The following is a 19679-nucleotide window of genomic DNA, read 5'->3' as shown; positions in this document are numbered from 1 at the left end:
TTTTCAAAGCCCTATGGCTCCACAAAGGCGAGCTCAGCAGGGCCACCTGCTCTCAGAACAGACTCCCTGGGGTGGGGAGAGGCCTCTGCTGGAGGTTGACCCATGGGGGCAGTCCTCCCCTTTCACCCCTGGGGAGGATGCAGAGGTGGGTGGTGGCAGAATGGCAAAGGGCCTGGTTGGGCACTGAGGGATCCAAGTGTAGATGGGCCCTGTAGTCAGCCGGTGCTGTCATGACGTGGGGGTAGCAGTCCTTGCTCTTCAGGCCTCAGTGCCCCCCTTTGTTAAGGAAGGGGCTGGTGGGGCGCCTGGGTGGCTCAGTCGTTAAGCGTCTGCCTTCGGCTCAGGTCGTGATCCCAGGGTCCTGGGATCGAGCCCCGCATCGGGCTCCCTGCTCGGCGGGGAGCCTGCTTCTCCCTCTGCCTCTCTCTCTCTCTCTCTCTCTGTCTCTCATGAATAAATAAATAAAAAAAAAAAAAAAAAAAAAGGAAGGGGCTGGTGGCTCTGGAAGGCGGGTGATGCGGAGCAGGCCCTCAGGGCCCCCCACGGCGGGCAGCAAGCTACCCCAGAACCTGGGCTGGGTCAGCGCCGTGGGGGTCGACTGGGGAGTCCCGGGACGAGCCCAGGGCTCCCGGAGCGGCCCGGCACGCCTGTCCGCCTGCAGGGGGCGTTCCCGCGCCCGCCTCTACGCCCCCGCGCTCGACGTGCTCGTGCCCGCGCCGCCCGCCGCAGCGCGCGCGAGCGTGCGTGCGTGCGCGCGCGCGCGGCGGCAGCGGCCCTGAGAGCGGCGCTCTGAGCCTGAGGCGGCTCCGGCCGAGGCGGTGGCGACCCGCTCCCCGCTCCCCGCTCCTCCTCCGGGCCCGCCCGCCCAGCCGCTCCCTGGGGCGCGAAGATGCCCGCTGTGTCGAAGGGGGACGGGATGCGGGGTCTGGCGGTCTTCATCTCCGACATCCGCAACTGTGAGTGGCCGCGGCGCGGGACCCAGCCTGCGAGGGGCGGGGGTGCGGGGCGGGGGTCCGGGGGCGGACCGGGAGGGCGGGGGTCCGGGGCGCAGGCCGGAGGGCGGGGTGGGGGTCTCGGGGGCTTAGGCTCAGGGTGCGGGGGTGCGGGGCGGGGTCCCGGGCGCGGACCCGGAGGGCGGGGGTCCGGGGGCGCAGGGCAGGGGTGCGAGGGACCTATGGGGCGGGGGAGGAGGGCGCAGGCCTCTGGGAGGCAGGCTCGGGGGCTCTGACTGGGGCCCGCCGGTCAGGGAGCAGTGGGACAGGGGTTGCGGGGTGCGGGGTGCAGGGCGGGCGGTGTTCTCCACCCGCGTGGGGGGCTGTGGCATCGTCGACCGGGTTCGGCGAAGGCCCCCCCCCCCCAGCATGATGTCATCTCGAGCACACTGCTCGTCTTTCTAGTAATGGAGCATTTAACCCAGCGTTTTCCAAAATAGCATGGATTTTCACTTTGGGGGTGGCAACAGCTCTGCCCGGGTTCTGGTGGCTTATTACGCCCTCTTTAAAATGACTCATTCCCCGAGGGAGTCCAGACACCGGGGCGGTAGAGGGTGGGATGGCTTTGGGTGACCGCTCTGGCTGCTGTGTGCGTTCTCAGGGACACGTGTGTCCCCTCGCAGTGGAGAAAATCCACAGCGGAAGGGGATCAGGCTGGGAGGCTGGTGGGGCAGCGAGGGTCCACCAGTAAATCTGGCTTGGTCTGTAGAGAGACTCCGGTGTTCAGAGAGCGTCCTTTTTATTTTATTGAAGAAATGGAACACAAAACCAGTTTCCCATCCGGTGCGTTTTATTTATTTTTTTGTTATCCACCAGATAGTTGACTGATTTTTATTACCTTAGGTTTAATGTATATATATATATTTTTTAAAGATTTTATTTATTTATTTGAGAGAGAGAATGGGAGACAGAGAGCACAAGAGGGAGGAGGGTCAGAGGGAGAAGCAGACTCCCTGCCGAGCAGGGAGCCCGACGCGGGACTCCATCCCGGGACTCCAGGATCATGACCTGAGCCGAAGGCAGTCGCCTAACCGACTGAGCCACCCAGGTGCCCCATGATTTTATTTATTTATTTGAGAGAGAGAATGAGAGAGAACATAAGAGGGAAAAGGGTCAGAGGGAGAAGCAGACTCCCCGCCGAGCAGGAAGCCCGATGCGGGACTCGATCCAGGGACTCCAGGATCATGACCTGAGCTGAAGGCAGTCGCTTAACCAACTGAGCCACCCAGGCACCCCCACACTGAGGATTTCTTTTCTTTTTTTTTTTTTTTAAGATTTTATTTATTTATTTGAGAAAGAAAGAATGAGACAGAGAGATCATGAGAGGGGGGAGGGTCAGCGGGAGAAGCAGACTCCCTGCCGGGCAGGGAGCCCAATGCGGGACTCGATCCCGGGACTCCGGGATCATGACCTGAGCCGAAGGCAGTTGCTCAACCGACTGAGCCACCCAGGCGCCCCGGTTTAATGTGTATTTTGAAGAATGTAATTTCACCTGCTGGTAGATGCTGTTGTGTTGAGCCTCCCCCTGAACCCCTCACCTCCTTAGACTGGAGGACCCGGATGCCAGCCTGGTTCTCCCCCAGACTGTGGAAGCTTAGATCTTCTGTCCCTCTCCTTCCTGTGCGAGAAACCAAGAGATCCATGTGGTAACCCTCTCAGATCGGAGCTTTTACAAGTAGGCAGTATTCTTTTTCTTTTCCTTCCTTTGCTATTTAATGTGATTTCCAAGGCAGTAGCGCTCGTAATTAGAATGCATCTTGTAATGCTGAGTGTTTGTGGGCTAGCACTGCAGGGGAGCCCTTGGCCGAAGGGTTAACAGCCTTAAATTAGGAGTGATGTCAGTCCTTCCATTTTGGGAGAAAAAATGCAGTGGGCAAGAAGGACATCGGGATCGAAACCCGTTTTCTTGGACAGCCAGTCACCTGCATATTAGACATGTGTGCTGTGCTAGGTCTGCGTTCAAGTGGAAGGTAGGTGCCTGCCACATACCGAGGACTCGGCAGATACCTGTTGACTGACTGTAGAGCAGGCTTTCTCCGCCCCCACACTGTTGAGAGTGGGGCCAGTCATTTGTCGTGCAGAGCTGTCCAGTGGTGGTTGATAGTAGCATCCCTGGCCTCTACAACGAGATGCCTCCATTCTGACAACCAAAAAAATATGTCCAGACATTGTCCTATGGGGCAGAGTTTTCTTTGGTTGAGGGCCGCTGCTCTAGACCAACAAAAAGGACAGTCTCCTTCCTGAAGGAGCGTAAGGAGGAAGGGGTGCCTCGTCCTTCTTGGGGACAGGTCTCTGTTTTTTATGTCCCCTTCCTCAGAAACACCTTTCCGGCCTCGCTGTGCCCTTGCCTTTGTCAGTCATAGTGCTTTGCTTCTCCTTCAGAGCAGTGTCGTGGGTTCGTGGCACCGTGCCCTCACTGCACTGTAAGCCCCTGTGGGCACCACATCTGTCTTGTTTGTCATGTCACTGCTCCACTCCTCCACTGCTTGCACAGCGTCTGGCATGAGACCTGTGCCCAGTAAATGAATAGATGAGTGAGCTAGAGAGGACTTCATAGAAGATGATTTTGTCTAAAGGGCACTGCAGGTAGGGAGCCAAGATGTGCATGGAGCAGCAGGGAATTAACGTTCTAAGCACGTGTGGGCCGGTGGCTGCAGCTGGGGTTGGAAAGCTAACCCTGGCCAGAGCCGGTCTGATCTTAACCCCTATGGGGCAGGGAGAGGGGTCCCTGCGTCTCCTTTTCCCTGCCGACTTCTGATTTTGTGTGCCTAAAGTTTCTTTTTGTGAGTGTGATGGATGTAGCTAGGCTCTGTGCAGAGAGGACACTGAGCTGGCAAGGGTCTGGACCCTGGCTGCCTCTCACCTGTTTCACGACCCAAAGCCAGTGGCCACTGAGCTTCAGGTTTCTCAGCTGATGGAGAGGGGTGGATTTTGAGCTAGAGTATCACTAAAGTCTGTTTCAGCTTTAAAATTGCAGCTCTTGGGGCGCCTGGGTGGCTCAGTGGGTTAAGCGACTGCCTTCGGCTCAGGTCATGATCCCGGAGTCCCGGGATCGAGTCCCGCATCGGGCTCCCTGCTCGGCGGGGAGTCTGCTTCTCCCTCTGACCCTCCCCTCTCTCATGCTCTCTGTCTCATTCTCTCTCTCAAATAAATAAATAAAATCTTTAAAAAAAAAAAATTGCAGCTCTCTTTTACCTTGTGAACTAGTTTCTTAAATTTCCCTCTTTAAGGCCTTCAAGAGTGGGCTCTGCATCTCTTTGCACCTCATGTAAGTTGTTCACTTCGGATGACTGGCTGGCAACATTGCTCCTCTTAGCATAGGCAACAGTGAATATGCTCCAGGATTTGAAAAGGTGCTCCTGACATGCGGTCTTCCTCAAGCCTGTAGCTTTTGTGGCTCAGGTAGCAAACTAATTCAGTGCCTCATAAAATTAACTTGATTCTTTTTGATTAACTTCAACTCAGGGCCACTGAATTTGGCTAATGTGAGTTCAGTGTGTGAGAGCTAATGAACTGTTTCTTTCTTTTTTTAAATTGGTGTTTAAAAAATCCTAATCCTTTTATTTAGTCCCAATTTTTAAATAATTCTTTGTTTTGATATATAGATTAGTAAGAAGTTGCAGAGAAATGGACGGGGAGGTCCCAGCACCCTTCACCACATCTCTTCAAAGGGGGATTTCTTGCATAACAGTACAATTTCAACACCAGGAAACTGACGTTGGTACATTCCACAGGGCGTATTCACATTTTATCAGTTTTACCTAACACTGGTGTGTGTGCGTGTGTGCAGGTCTTTGTACTTTTATCACGTGTAGCTTCGCGTAACCCCCACATTAATCAAGATATAGAGCTGTTCCATCGTCACAAAGCCCCCTTGTATTACCCCTTATAGCCCACCTACCCACCCCCAGTTACTAGTCTGTCCCCCGTCTCTACGTAACATCTCAAGGGTGTTGTGTGAATGGGATTGTACAGTATGTCGAGATTGGCTTTTCTCGCTCAGCACAATCCCCTTGAGGTCCATCCAGGCTGTTGCATTGATTGTTATCATATCCAAGTGATGGATTTTTTTTTTTAAGATTTATTTATTTGAGAGAGAGAGCGTGCACACACGCGCTCGTGTGCATGCACGTGCACACACAAGCAGGAGGGGCGGAGGGGAGGGGGAGAGAGAGAATCTCAAGCAGGCTCCACACCCAGCGCCCTGCCCCGACGTGGGGCTCGTTCTCACCACCCTGAGATCATGACCTGAGCCGAAACCAAGAGTCTGACCCTCAACTGACTGAGGCACCCAGGCACCCCTCAAGTGATGAGTTTAAAGAGAATGAAAGAACTGCTGAAATTGAGAAAATAATAGTTATTTGCTATTCATTTATTTTGGAACTTTTGTTTCCTTTTACACATGTGCTTTATTGGCAGTCATATATAACTTAATGCACGTCTTTATTCATTGCCATTGACATGTCAATGCTACAACGGTGTTGAGAATATAAAACACTGGTGAAAATGTCAGACTCGGAATTGACTGCAAAATAATCAAGACTGCTATGAAAGAGAAGTACTAGGTCTTCATTCTTTTTTTTTTTTTAATATTTTTATTTATTTATTTGACAGAGAGAGACACAGTGAGAGAGGGAACACAAACAGGGAGAGTGGGAGAGGGAGAAGCAGGCTTCCCGCGGAGCAGGAGCCCGATGCGGGGCTCGATCCCAGGACCCTGGGATCATGACCTGAGCTGAAGGCAGACGCTTAACCGACTGAGCCACCCAGGCGCCCCTAGGTCTTCATTCTTAAGAGACCAGTCATGTTGCCAGTGGGCAGGAAATTGCCATTTATTCCTCCATGCACGAGGTGGCGGGGGCTGGGGCTGTGCAGATGGGTTAGGGCACTTTCATCATGCTTGGAGGCATTTTATTTAATCCCTTCAGGCACTCACTCAAATGTAGGGAAACAAGTGGAGAGATGTAATTAGCTATTTGGCAAAAACCAAATTTCCCATGTTCTTGGAGAAAGCATGCAGTTTTGCTGCAGGTGTGGTGATAAGCTAGTAGAGTAAGTATCAGTGCTCTCTTCATTGTGTTGGTCACCAAACTTTGTCCTTTCTGTTTTGTTAACTTTGTTGAAATTGGGCATCCCTTTGAATTATATTTTAGCATGACTAAAGTTTAAAACACTTATTTGTTCATAAAATTCCATTTGTTATGAGTCATAAATTGGATGTGGAGAACCAACATAAAATTTTAATTCAGCTTAAGTGTCAGTGTGGGAAATTAAACATAAAGTTGGTACTTGATTTTCCTGAGTGATAATAAAGGTCAGAATCAGAGTTTGTCAGTCTGCTTTTTAACTTTTAAAGTTCTTTAAAAAATTTAAGGTTCATTTTAGTCTTGACATTTAAAAAATGCTGACTTTTTGAAAAAGAATGCTCTTCTTGCGTATTTTCTTTTGCACTCTTCTGCATAATTTATATTCTCTAGAAACGGATTTAGGAAGTGTGTGACAGAGAGTAAAAGGAGGGACGAACCACCATGCTGGGGGAGGAAGGAAGTCTTTGATCCAGGTTGAATTTTTCTGCCAAGGTTGGTGGTTACTGCTTCGAGGAAATACTTATGTATTCTTCCCTGTTTCCCTTCTGGCTCCTCTGAAGAGGGGGGGTATCCCTCTGTTTCTTTTATGACAAGTTGAAATGTCCTGGTGATAAGTATATTCTCATGCCAGATACTTAGCATTACTTCTCTTTCCTCTTAAGATGATTTTTACTCTGTTGTTTTGGCAACAATATGTGTCAGGATTTTGTAGTTGCAGAATTATTGGAAAGGCTGTCTTTGTGAGATTAAATAGCATTTCCTTGGCTTTTAAAAAATCGAATAGAGTCAGAGCAGAGGGGAGGATTCCAGTGTGATGGTGCCCCCAGAGAAGGTGGCTCTCTGGTGTGAGCTCCTGAGTGGGCGGTGGGGCTCTGAGCACCTTGGAATTTCTCAGGTCTGAGGCTATCTTCCCTTAGCTCAAATTTCAAAGCTTCTAAGACTCCCAAAACGAAAAGTCTTTTTTGTAAGTCTTAGGTGAACTCATTTGGCAAAAGCACAGCCACGAAGCTCTGTGTGGTCTCCCTCCTGCGTGAGTGTTCGCAAGTGTGTGCTTCCAGGACACAATGACCGTGTGCTGTGCTTCATCCTAAAGTCTGAGCAGTTCTGGATTCTGGGATACATTGGGCCTCGGGTTTTGGGTAAGAGATGGCATCTGCGCCTGTTATGTGAAATTTGTGGGGTTCAGAGAAATAGAACATGTGGTTCCGGTCCCCCTGAAGAGTTTGCAGACAAATGGGGAGATGAGTTCTTGCCAGTGCATTTATCTTTATTGAGCACCACCTGTATTCAGGACTCTTGAATGCAGAATAAGGGGAATAAGCAGTCGTCAGGTGGACAAGATGAGTCCTTGACCTGAAAGCAAGGTGGGGAGGTCCTAGAGGGCAGACGGAATACTAGAGGAACACCAGGTGCTCAGGCATCTACAAAAGGTAGTTCTAAGTCAGACTTTGGAATGTTTCATATTTACCCTTGACCTTGTTGAATATTCTTTTTTTGTTAAAGCGTGTCTGGTCCATTCCCTCCCTGGATCCAGTGTGATGAAATGAATGTCGGATAGATACATAGGAATGACACCCCTGCTGTCTTATTTTCATTTTGGTCAGCACAGGGGTTTGATACTGAGACCACGAGTTTGGTGGGACGCCTGGGTGGCTCAGTCGGTTGAGCCTCTCCCTTTGGCTCAGGTCATGATCTCGGGGTCCTGGGATCGAGTTCCACGTTGGGCTCCTGGCTCAGCGGGGAGTCTGCTTCTCCCTCTCCCTCTGCTGTTCCCCCTGCTTGTGCGATCTCTCTCTCTTACAAATAAAAAAATAAAATCTCAAAAAAAAAAAAGAAACCACAAGTTTGAGAGTTAGAAAGTTGATGGTTTCTGTCATCTTCCAGAGCAGTATGAAGTAGATTAAATAATTTTGCCCTCACCTTGGGCGCCTGGGTGGCTCAGTCGTTAAGCGTCTGCCTTCGGCTCAGGTCATGATCCCAGGGTCCTGGGATCGAGTCCCACATCGGGCTCCCTGCTCGGCAGGAAGCCTGCTTCTCCCTCTCCCACTCCCCCTGCTTGTGTTCCTGCTCTCGCTATGTCTCTCTCTGTCAAATAAATAAATAAAATCTTTAAAAAAAAAAAAATTTTGCCCTCACCTTAACAAAATGAAAGATACTCTTTTTTTTTTTCTTTTAAAGATTTTATTTATTTAGTTGATGGAGAGACAGCCAGAGAGGGAACACAAGCAGGGGGAGTGGGAGAGGGAGAAGCAGGCTTCCCACCGAGCAGGGAGCCCGATGCAGGGCTCGATCCCAGGACCCTGGGATCATGACCTGAGCTGAAGGCAGACGCTTAATGACTGAGCCACCCAGGCACCCATGAATGATACTCTTTTTTTTTTTTTTTTAAAGATTTTATTTATTTATTTGAGAGACAGAATGAGATAGAGCATGAGAGGGAGGAGGGTCAGAGGGAGAAGCAGACTCCCTGCCGAGCAGGGAGCCCGATGTGGGACTCGATCCCGGGACTCCAGGATCATGACCTGAGCCGAAGGCAGTGGCTTAACCAACTGAGCCACCCAGGCGCCCCCATGAATGATACTCTTAAGAAAATAGAAATGAACAGTTTTCACTAAGTCTTGCGATGTCTAAGATTTAGATTATAAAACTGCATTTACTGATTCTGGCATTGGCCTTTTTCAAAATAACTGACTTTTGTTGACATGGTTGAAATTTTATGAAAAGTTGTATGTGCCGTTTGCTTATGAGAAGTTCAGGGCAGATAGGTTCAAGTGGGAGTTCCCACAGAGAGGTGGGAGCTGAGGCTGAGCGATAAGATTAGCTCTTGCACTCTGTGGTGGAGAGGGCCAAAAGGGTTTAACCACGGTGCATGGGATAAATAGCAGGCAAGGAGGAAGTGGCCTTGTTTTAAAATAGTGCCCTGGTGACTGAGTTGGGAAGAAGACCAAGAAGAGTGTGGGGACGGTGAGATGCAGGGGTACGCAGTGCCAGAAAGGGAGAGGAGAGTCCGAACCTTGCCCAAAGTGTTGTGACTGCTCGTAAGATGCAGTTTAAACTTGTGGTGACACTCTGGTTCCTGCCTGCCTTCACACATCACTTCCTGCCAGCTCTTCATTCTTTTTCCTTCACTGTTACTGGCAAAGAGGATTAGGACTGTGGCCCACAATCATCTAATAATGAGAGTGTGGGAAGCGGAGTTAGGAAAATTCTGTGGGAGTTGGGAGCCACCAGGTGGGAAGGTGGGAGGCACATCAGGTGGGGGGATGGGGCCTGTGGTCTGGCCCTTGGAGTTTGTATCTGTGTTAGTGGGGGTGCAGCAGGTTGGAGAGGGCAGTGATGTGCCCCACAAGGAGAGGAAGGTCTTTGCAATGAGGCTGAGACCCATTCCCTTGCCAGGTTCTGGCCCCAAATAGCTCCCCCAGCTTCCTGCTGCCTCAGGAAATGGGGCCTTGAGTGAATGACTCTGCTGGGTATGTTCCTTTAGGGAAACAAACATTTCTGCCTGGAGGTTTGGGTCAGATTCTGATACTGTTTCCTTTTCTTTCTCACCTTTGCAAATTGTGGCTCTGTAGAGTCTGGAGTCTTCCTTTTTAAAAATTTAATTTATTTATTTTTAAAGATTTTATTTATTTATTTGATAGAGAGAGATAGCAAGAGAGGGAACACAAGAAGGGGGAGTGGGAGAGGGAGAAGCAGGCTTCCCGTGGAGCAGGGAGCCCGATGTGGGGCTCGATCGCAGGACCCTGGGATCATGACCTGAGCAGAAGGCAGACGCCTAACCGACTGAGCCACCCAGGCACCCCGGAGTCTTCCTTTTTCCCCAAATTTGAACCCAGTGAGAGCTGTGGTGCTTTTGTGTATCCCTTGTATTCTGGATGTTTCCCATTTACCTTGTCATGTGCCCCAGGATTTGTTGTCTGTACAGCTAAAAGTGTGGAGATAAGCATCCAGGTTGTGTTGCCTGGTTTTTGTTGTGCATCCTAAGGTGTTTTCCTTGCTTTTAAAATCCCTTCTGGTGGCAACTCAAGAGTGTAATGAGGATTAGTTATTTAGTATACCTAAAGCACTTGGAGCTCCTTAGGGTGGGCAGTGCTGTATTGGGATTTGCATTTTGCTTTTTTTGTGGCCCGCCTGCCTTCACGTGATGTGGTTGGGAGAGCAATTACATGTTTCTAGTAGAGTTTAAAAAGCATTGAGAAAGGATACTCAACTGATGCTGTTTTAGAAGACTATTCAACCGATAGAAAAAATATAGCAGGAAAACGAGTATTTTGGAACACTTATTTTTTTAAGATTTTACTCATTTATTTGACAGAGAGAGATGGAGAGCGAGCACAAGCAGGGGGAGCAGCAGGCAGAGGGAGAAGCAGGCTCCCCACTGAGCAGAGAGTCCGATGTGGGGCTCGATCCCAGGACCCTGAGATCACGATCCGAGCCAAAGGCAGATGCTTAACCAACTGAGCCACCCAGGCACCCCAGTTTTGGAACACTTTTGGACTGCATTTATCGCTACTGAAAAATACATTTCTGTGCTTTTTTTTTTTTTTTTTAAGATTTTATTTACTTATTTGAGAGGGAGAGTGAGTGAGAGAGAGAGAGAGAGCGCACACACGAGCAGGGGGAGGAGCAGAAGGAGAGGGAGAAGCAGGGCTAGACCCCGGGACTCCAGGATCATGACCTGAGCCGAAGGCAGACGCTTAACCGACTGAGCCACCCAGGCATCCTCCCCCCCGTTTTTTTTTTATGTCAGGTACAACACAACTAGATCAGAGCCTGAGTTTGAATCTTGTTGTGCCTATGAGAATCAGAGTCCTCTGTGATTGAGTTCATGCTGGACTGTGCCAGGGGATGTGGTGGAAACATGCTTCCATCCACAAGTCTTCAGTAGGCCTTTCTTCCATAGGACACATTCCTCACAATCTCAGTTAATTGGCTTGTAGCTTCTGTTCGTGTAATTATCTTTTTAAAACTTTTGTTGCCTTATTATTTAACCACAATTAGAGTTGTCCTTCCATAACGTAGTACATCTAGATTTCCCAAATACTGAGAATGTGGAGGAAGAGGGAGGTGGGAAGGTGATTGTCTGAGGGTCCGTTTGTGCCAAGTTGTTCAGTTCCTGAGGCCTGGCCTTTTTGAGATTGTCATCCATGGGATGGAGGTGTGGGCCTCTTGCACAGATGCTGGTCACAGAGGGACAGGAGATGCTCTTCTGTTGGGTGCTGATGTCTGATGGATATTCTCTAATGCAGCATTTGCTGTAGATGTAATTTAAATCTGTTTAGTATTAAGTAGTTAAGAAAACAAAGTTCTTCATAGTGTTCTTATTATTTTGCTCTACTTTTGGTGCAACCCCAAGAGTGAAGTGTATTTTGAAGGTATATATTTCAAGATTTATTTAATTTTCTGGATTCTGTTTCCTTTTTTTTTAAGATTTTATTTATTTATTTGCCAGAGAGAGACACAGTGAGAGAGGGAACACAAGCAGGGGGAGTGGGAGAGGGAGAAGCAGGCTCCCCGCGGAGCTGTGAGCCCGATGTGGGGGCTTGATCCCAGGATCCTGAGATCATGACCTGAGCCGAAGGCAGACACTTAACGACTGAGCCACCAGGCACCCCTGGATTCTGTTTTCTGATGTAATTGTACAATTCATTTATTCGTTCATTTGAGAAATCTGTTGAGGGCCTGCTATGTGCCAGGCATTTTTCTGTTCTAGGCACTGGGGATTCAGTGGTTAACCAAATGGACCAAATTCCTATACTTTCAGAACTTAAATTCTTGGTGCGCCTGGGTGGTTCAGGCATTGGATGCCAGACATCGTGAATTTCACCTTGTCAGTCCTGAATATTGTTGTGTTTTTTTAAATATCCTTGAGCTTTGTTCTGGATGAAGCTGAAACCATTTGATTCTTACAAGGAGGGCCCAGAGCAGCCTTTAGTCTGGGGCTGATTTCACCCCACTCTTGAGGGGTAGTGCTCCTTCTCAGAACTCTGCTCCATGCCCTGTGTTTTATGAGGTTTCCCTCTGGCTTGCTGGCCCTGTGCTACCTTCCATGGTTTACCCTCTGGCTTCTTTCCAGTGGCTCTTCCACAGCCTCAGCAGCTTCCTGTCTTGCTTGGGCAGATCAGTAATGAGACCAAGATGCCAGGACTCCTCTGCAGCTCTCTGGCACTCTGCTCTCCCTGCTGCAGGCTCTATTCCAGTGTTCTGCCCCGCACGTTCTAGCCTCCTTGGTCTGTCTCCTCACTTTAGGGAGACCTTAGGGCTCTGTGTGGGGTCCGCTCCCCAAGCAGTAAGCTGGAGCAGTGGTAAGGCTCATCTTGTTTGTTTTCTGTCTCTCAGTGATCACTCTTGTCCATAGTCTGTTATCCAGTTTCTGAAAACTATTGTTTTGTCTAGGTTTTTAGTTGCCTGAGGTGGGAAGGTAAATCATGTCCCTGTTTATCACCATTAGGTTTTGGGGAGAGATGTTGAATCTGCAGTTGGATATCCAAGACTGGAATTCAGAGAAGAGGTCTGAGCTAGAGGTAAAAATACAGGGGCATTCCTTATAGGTGTCGTTTAAAGCCATGACACTGGGAGCTCACCGAGGAAGTGAGTGGAAATCATCAGAGCATAGCTCTCACTCCTATATGCTTCCAAGCCCGCTACCTTCATTTACATATATGATTGTCATGATAATCCTTTACAGTAGGTACTCTGGTCTTCCCTGTTTCAGAGATGAGGAACCTGAGGCCCTGAGCCCAAGGCCACGTGACTGCCTATGAAGTGGTAAAACAGGGATTCAGACGCAGGCTACCTGGCTCCAGGTCTTCTCCCCCAAGCACAGTGCTGGCCCAGCTCTCTAGGAAGATAGCTGGAGCTCCAGGCATGCAGACCTGAAGTAGTCAGGGAGAGACATGTCCAGGTGGGAAGAGCACAGGTCAGTGAGGGGAAAGTAGTCTGGTGGGTCACTTGAGTGGGCTGAGCAGAAGTGAACCTTGGGGTAGTTTAAGGGAGAATAATTGGGAAACGTGAGTGTCAACCCTCAAGGACTTTACCCTCTGTAAAGAGGAGGTAAAGGAGATGGTGACTGCAGGATGCAGAGGGCATGTTAGCTCTCTCTTGCTGCTGTGACAAGTTAACACAGATTTAGCAGCCTAGACTGGCACTCCTGTGCTATCTCGTGTTTGTAGACAGAAGCCATGCAGCGGCCTGGCTCAGCAGGGTCCTCTGCCTAGAGTCTCACAAGGTTGAAATCAAGGTGTCCCTTCTGGAGACTCTGGTGGTGAAGCTGCTTCCAATCAGTCCTTGTAGCGTGGGGCTGAGGTCCTCTTTCCTTGCTGGCTCACCTCCTAGAGCCTGCCCACATTCCTCCTCAAGTCTCCCATGAGGCCCCTTCAGCGAATCCCTCTCAAAATACGAATCCCTCTCAAAATATGGATCCCTCTCAGAATAGGATCTCTCTGACTTCTCAGCTCATCTCTTGCCTCTAGGCAGAAAGAGTTCTCTGCTTTTAAGGGCTCATGTGATTAGATTGGGCCCATCTGCATGATCCAGGATATATCCCCTATCTTAATTACATCTGCAGAGTTCCTTTTGCCATGGAAGATATCCTACAAGGTCCTAGTATTACGATGTGGGCATCTTTGCAGATGGAGTGGTGGGGGGGTGGTGGTGGTATTCTGCTTATCACAGGGGGTCAAAAAAAATTTTTTTTAAGTTTAATTCATTTTTTTTTTAAAGATTTTATTTATTTATTTGACAGAGAGAGACAGTGAGAGAGGGAACACAAGCAGGGTGAGTGGGAGAGGGAGAAGCAGGCTTCCGGCGGTTTAATTCATTTGTTCATCAGTTCACTCAGTGCCAGTTTTGCACAGTGAGAGAACAGACACGAATACCCTCCTGTGGCTTACATTCTAGTAAGGTAGACAGAAGTCTAGTACAGAGTGCGTTGCATCCTACATCAAGGAGAGACAAAGCAGGGACAGGGAATTGCAGTTTTGATAGTGCAGCTGGGGGTCAGGCATACCCTGCAGTGCTCGTGGACAGTGTGGCTGGACTAAGAATTGGGGAGAGAGCCTGGGACATGGAGTTGGGTGCAAGGGGCAAGGGAGATGATGGGGATCTTGTAGGCTCTTCCGAGAGCTCTACCTTTCACCCTGAGCGATGGGTGGAGCCAGTGGGGGGTGGGTTGGCGGTGAGCAGAGAAGGGGCTTACCTTTGGGAAGAATTAACAGATTGTGGTGTTGGGAAGAGGAGGGCAGGGAAGCAGGCAGAGCTCTCAGGATGCTCTGAACCAGGTGAGGAAGGCAAGGACTCCTGGGTGGTGGGGGAAGTAGAGCATGTTTGTAGGCTGCTGGGAAAGAGAAAGAAGGGCCAGGGAAAAGGTGGAGGCGTGGAGAAAAGCTGAGGAGCAGGGCGAGGTGGTGTGAGTGATTGCTTGAGTGCTGTCAGGGGGGAGCGGGCTTACTGGTGGCCAGTGAGGGGAGTGAGGGAGGGGCTAGTGGGGGTAGAGGGGAAGCTGTGAGGTGGCGGTTTAGGAAAGAGGAGCAGGACCTCCCTGGGCTCCACGTGCCAGGCTAGCCCAGCGATTGGGTGTGTGGTTTCACCAGGCACATTCAGCTCTCCAGGCTGTGTGTGGTGCCAGTTGGCCAAGAATTGGATTCAGCAGGGAGGGATTTTGCCAGGCAAGGGCACAGACGGAGAAGCAGGGTCAGGACTTAGTGATGGGATTGAAGCTGGCTGAGAGGGGGTGAGGATGGGGAAGGGGGGCAGAGAGAGGGAAAGAGAAAGAAATCATAGGTCCTGGGGTCAGGGTGGCTAATGGGCGTCAGAAGAGTTGGCTTACCTGATTGGGCTGAAAGGTTGGGGCTGGTAGGACACCTGCAGTGGAGCATGCATAGGAGGGTGACTATTGGAGGGGTGGCTGTGGCGGGGACCAGATCATGCGAGGAGCTGAGGTCAAGGCCAGAGGGTTGTGTGGGGGTCATGTGCATGGACATTCATCACCAACGGTGGTGATCCTAGCATGGCAGGGAAGGAGGTAGTGTCATAGTAAGTAATTGGGCAAGTCTTCCCAGTTGTGTGCATTTTTGTTATTTTCTTGTCTAATCTTGTCCTAAATGTTTCACAAAGTTACAAAAGTGTTAAAATCAAGAATGTAGTTTAAGAAGTTAATTATAAAATACTTGACATCTGCCTCATCTCCCCATTTCTAAACCTCAGTCAGTTATTTTCATTTTACAGCCATTTTTTTCTCATATTTACTTTTAAAATATGTAATTACTAAATCACATGTTATACCATTTATGGGTGATTAGTTATGATTTATTGACTTTTTACTGTGGAAGATGAGGATTTAATTTACCTGAGCTTTCCTTCTCTCATTCTCTTAACGTGCCACGATATTTTATTTAATTAATGTGTAGCATTTAACTAAATATTTGAAAGAATATCTGAAAATATTCCCAGCTGAGAATAATAGTTCTTTTTAAAAAAAAATAGTTTTTTAAAAAAGATTTTATTTATGAGAGAGAGAGAGTGTGAGCATGAGCAGGAGGGGAGGAGCAGAGGGAGAGGGAGAACCAGGCTCCCCACTGAGCAGGGAGCCCGACATGGGGCTCAATTCCAGGACCCTGAGATCGTGACCTGAGCTGAAGGCAGACGCTTAACCAATGGAGCCCCCCAGGAACCTCAGTAGTTCAGCTTTTAATGTCTTTGGTGTTAATGATTGCCTTTGTGCTTTTGTACTTTCACTTTTTTTAAAAGGTTTTATTTCTAAGTAGTCTCTACCCCCGTGTGGGGCTCGAACTTACGACCCCGAGATCAGGAGTCACGTGCTCCACCAACTGAGCTGGCCCAGCGTCCTGTACTTTTGTCCTTTTTAATGCGCCTTTTGCCTTTCAGCCCTAAGCTTCTGAACATGACTGTAAGATCCCCCTTCAGGTGGTTGGACACAGCAGGTGTCTCTCAGCCCCTTCTTTCCATGTTGGGCATGTCCTTCGTGGAGTGATCAGTCCTGCTGGCGTCTGGACAGGTTACTTTTGCTCATGCTGCCCTCCTGGAACTTCCCTTCAGCATAGTCCTGAGGGTCTTGTCTCTGGCTGGACCTCTGTTCTTTGGAGTCCTCGCTCTGGGCTTGTGCTCGTTTGTGCTCGGTAAGAGTGTATAGCAAGTAAAATTCTTTTGTATTTTTTACCTTTGTACTTAATTGAGAATTTGGCTCTGGTAGAATTCTAGCTGAAACTAACTTTTCCTCAATTTTGAAGGCATGGCTGTATTCTTAGTTTCTAGTGGTCTGCAATTTTAAGATGCTGTGCCAGGGATGTGGCGCGTGGTGACCTTTTTCAATCTGGAAGCTCATGTCCTTTCGGTTTGGGGAAGTGTTCTTGTTTTATTTCTTTGATAATTTCCTTTCACTTTCTCCTTTTTTTTTTTTTTAAGATTTTATTTATTTATCTGAGACAGAGAGAATGAGAGAGACAGAGAGCACATGAGAGGGGGGAGGGTCAGAGGGAGAAGCAGGCTCCCTGCGGAGCAGGGAGCCTGATGCGGGACTCGATCCCGGGACTCCAGGATCATGACCTGAGCCGAAGGCAGTCGCCCAACCAACTGAGCCACCCAGGTGCCCTCACTTTCTCCTTTTTGAATGGTCCTCTAATAGGTGAAATTTGGACCTCTTGGCTTACGGTTTTTACCTTTTTATCTCTCATCTTCCATTTCTTTATCATTGTGGTGTTTTATTTTCTGAGACTTTCAACTTTGTCCTTTAGCCCTTTTTTTGGACCTTTTTAAAAATTTCTGCTAGTACTTTTATAATTTGAGGCCTTTCTTATTGTCTGAGTGCTCCTTTTTTGGTGGTATGTGGTTCTTAAAGCTGTATTTTCTCTGTGTAAGAATATGCATTGCTTTGGAGTTTCCTCTTCTGTATAGCCTCTTTGCTCTGATTTCCTTTTCTGTAGGTTTGTTTTGGCTTCTGGCTCATGCTGTGAGACCTTCCCAGATGCCTGGTGGTTGAGGTCTCTCCACTCACATGTACCAGCATTGGCCAGCATGGTCAGAGCTTCGGTGGGAGGCCTCCCTGCATGGTGATGGATGAGGGGTCTCTGTCATTGGGGGAACCTATGTGTCAGGTGTCTCTTCAGTCTCTTCCAGCATGACCCTTCAGTCTCATCTCTTGCTTGGTGAGGTAGGTGGGTATTGTAAGCCCATCTGCCATTATTCTGGGAGGGGGTGTTTCGCCATCAGTCTGTCACTCAGTTGTGCTTTTCCTAGTGTGGCACCTTAATCCAGTATTCTTGGTGTCACCAGGGCTAGAGCTTCTGTGTTCCTGCTTTTCCAGGGAGGAAACCTCTAGTTTTCTGCTGGGACTGGGGGTTGGGGTGGGTTGCCGGGCTGCAGGGTCTGCTGGAGACCGAAAGGTGCCTCTGATGTCCACCTCCTGAGGCACCTGATGTTTCCAATTCCTAAGCCTTTTCAGGTTCTCTGGGAAGGTTTGGTTTTTACTAGTTCTCCCTCTTGCAGGCAGCTGTGTTCCAACTTGCTCTGTTAGCCTGGGTAGTTACCCCTTGATCATCTCTTTCCACCATCCAAAATTGTGGTGACTGCTCTTACCATACGGTCTGTTTCTTTTAAGTAAGTTTTGGACTAATTTTATATATCTCTCTGTGTGTGTGTGAGGGTGTATATATATATTTTTTAAGTAGGCTTCATGCCCAGCGTGGAGCCCAACGTGGGGCTTGAACTCACGACTCTGAGATTGAGACCTGAGCTGAGATCAAGAGTTGAATGCTTAACTGACTGAGCCACCCAGGCACCCCCTAATTTTATATATTATACACATGGACCTTCATGATCTTTATGGCTGTTTTTTTATACTTTGGATTAACCACAGCTTGGGAAATAATAATTTGACTTTAGTATTTTTACTTTCTAATTCTCAAATGAAGTAGTAATACCTTTTATTATTAAATCTAATTTTAGGGGCACCTGGGTGGCTCAGTCAGCTAAGGGTCTGCCTTTGGCTCGGGTGGTAATCCCAGGGTCCTGGGATCGAGCCCCGCATCAGGCTTTCTGCTCAGCGGGGAGCCTGCTTCTCCTTTTCCTCTGCCTGCTGCTCTGCCTACTTGTGCTCGCTCTCTCATTCTCTCTATCAATTAAATAAGAAATCTTAAAAAAACCCTAATTTTAGAAGATAGTTCTTACTATAAAGCTTGTTTGGCATGTGCTTTTTTTTTTTTTTTTAAAGATTTTATTTATTTGAGAGAGAGCAAGAGTGGGAGAGCACAAGCAGGGGGAGCAGCAGAGGGAGGGGAGAAGCAGGCTCCCTGCTGACCAGGGAGCCTGATGGGGGGCTCAATTCCAGGACCCTGGGATCATGACCTGAGCCAAAGGCAGACACTTAACCCACTGAGCCATCCAGGCATCCCTGCATGTGTTTTTAAGTGGAATTTATTTATTTATTTATAAGATTTTTATTGCTTTATTTGAGAGAGAGCGAGTGAGCGAGAAAGAACACAAGCAGGGGCAGAGGGAGAAGCAGACTACCCTGCTGAGTGGGGAGCCCGATCCCAGGACTCCAGGATCATGGCCTGAGCTGAAGGCAGATGCTTAACCGACTGAACCACCTAGGCGCCCCTCTAAGTGGAATTTAAAGAGACTGTGTGATTCTGTGGCATTTTTCTGGTTCTTACCTGAAGCAGGCAAGCAGGGAGGATCTTGTTCTCCATTAAACAGAATGATACAGTATATACAGGTTTAGTTTGTGGTGCTCTGAGACCCAGAAATCAAAGCAAGGGAGATAGGCATCTAATAGGATTTTGTTCCATAGACATGATGTGTTAATGAGGCAGTTTCTTGCTGGTAATGGAATATAGTAAATGAAAACTTCTCTTTGTGGTGAAGTCAGTGGATTATCTTATTGGTAATGATGACTCAATCCAGAGGAGTTTGGATACTTGAATTTTCCAAAGAGTTACTTTGAACTCTGAACTCAGACTTTAAAAATAGAAATAGTTTTGAGAGTATACTTCATCATGGGGGAGCCTAAGAGAGAATACTTAGGTAGAGTGTTCCTGGAAGGCCTCTCTGAAGAAGCAACATGTGAGTTGGGTCCCGAAGTTGACCTGGGACCAGCCTCCTGAGGGCCGAAGGGCTGCTTCAGGACCTGAAAGACCGGTGCAGCTAGAGCAGAGTGAGCGAGAGGCAGAATAGCAGAAAGGAAAGCCTGCTGGTGGAGGCCAGAACATACTGGGCTTGGGAGGCCCCGGCACTGAGTTTGAGTTTCTCTTGGGTATCGTGTCGGAAGCTGCTGAAGAAAATCACGTAAAAGATCCATAGATGTTTAAAAGAGTACCCTGACTTCTGTGTGGAAAACAGGTTGGAGGAGGCCAGGAGAGGAAGGTGAAAGTTGTGAGTCCAGACAAGATGGTGGCAATGGAGAGAGTGAGAAATGGAGAAGACTTGCCGATAGGATGGAGGTGAGGGAGGACCTGGAAGGAGAGTTTTCTCTTGGAGACAAAAACATCACCTCTGTTGGTGGCAGTCTTAGTCCTTAATCAATGTTCGTTCGTTCGTTCTTCCTTCCTTCCTTCCTTTTTCTTTCTTTTTCCTTTTTTCTTTC

General features: G+C 48.6%; 1 protein-coding gene across 2 annotated transcripts in view; it reads left to right on the top strand.

Annotated features, from left to right (window-relative positions):
* Nucleotides 1-753: 753 nt before the first annotated feature.
* Nucleotides 754-19679, top strand: part of AP2A2 (adaptor related protein complex 2 subunit alpha 2) — an 88033-nt gene continuing 69107 nt past the window's right edge. For both annotated transcript variants that reach the window (XM_035013602.1, XM_035013601.1), the window contains exon 1: nucleotides 754-956. In XM_035013602.1, coding sequence (XP_034869493.1) covers nucleotides 890-956 — 67 coding nt within the window. In that variant the 5' untranslated portion in view covers nucleotides 754-889. The remainder of the gene's footprint in view (nucleotides 957-19679) is intronic.

This window comes from Mirounga leonina, unplaced genomic scaffold, assembly GCF_011800145.1.
Source record: "Mirounga leonina isolate KUSES-001 unplaced genomic scaffold, KU_Mleo_1.0 Mir_166, whole genome shotgun sequence".
NCBI lineage: Eukaryota > Metazoa > Chordata > Mammalia > Carnivora > Phocidae > Mirounga > Mirounga leonina.
This window is presented reverse-complemented; position numbering and strand designations above follow the sequence as displayed.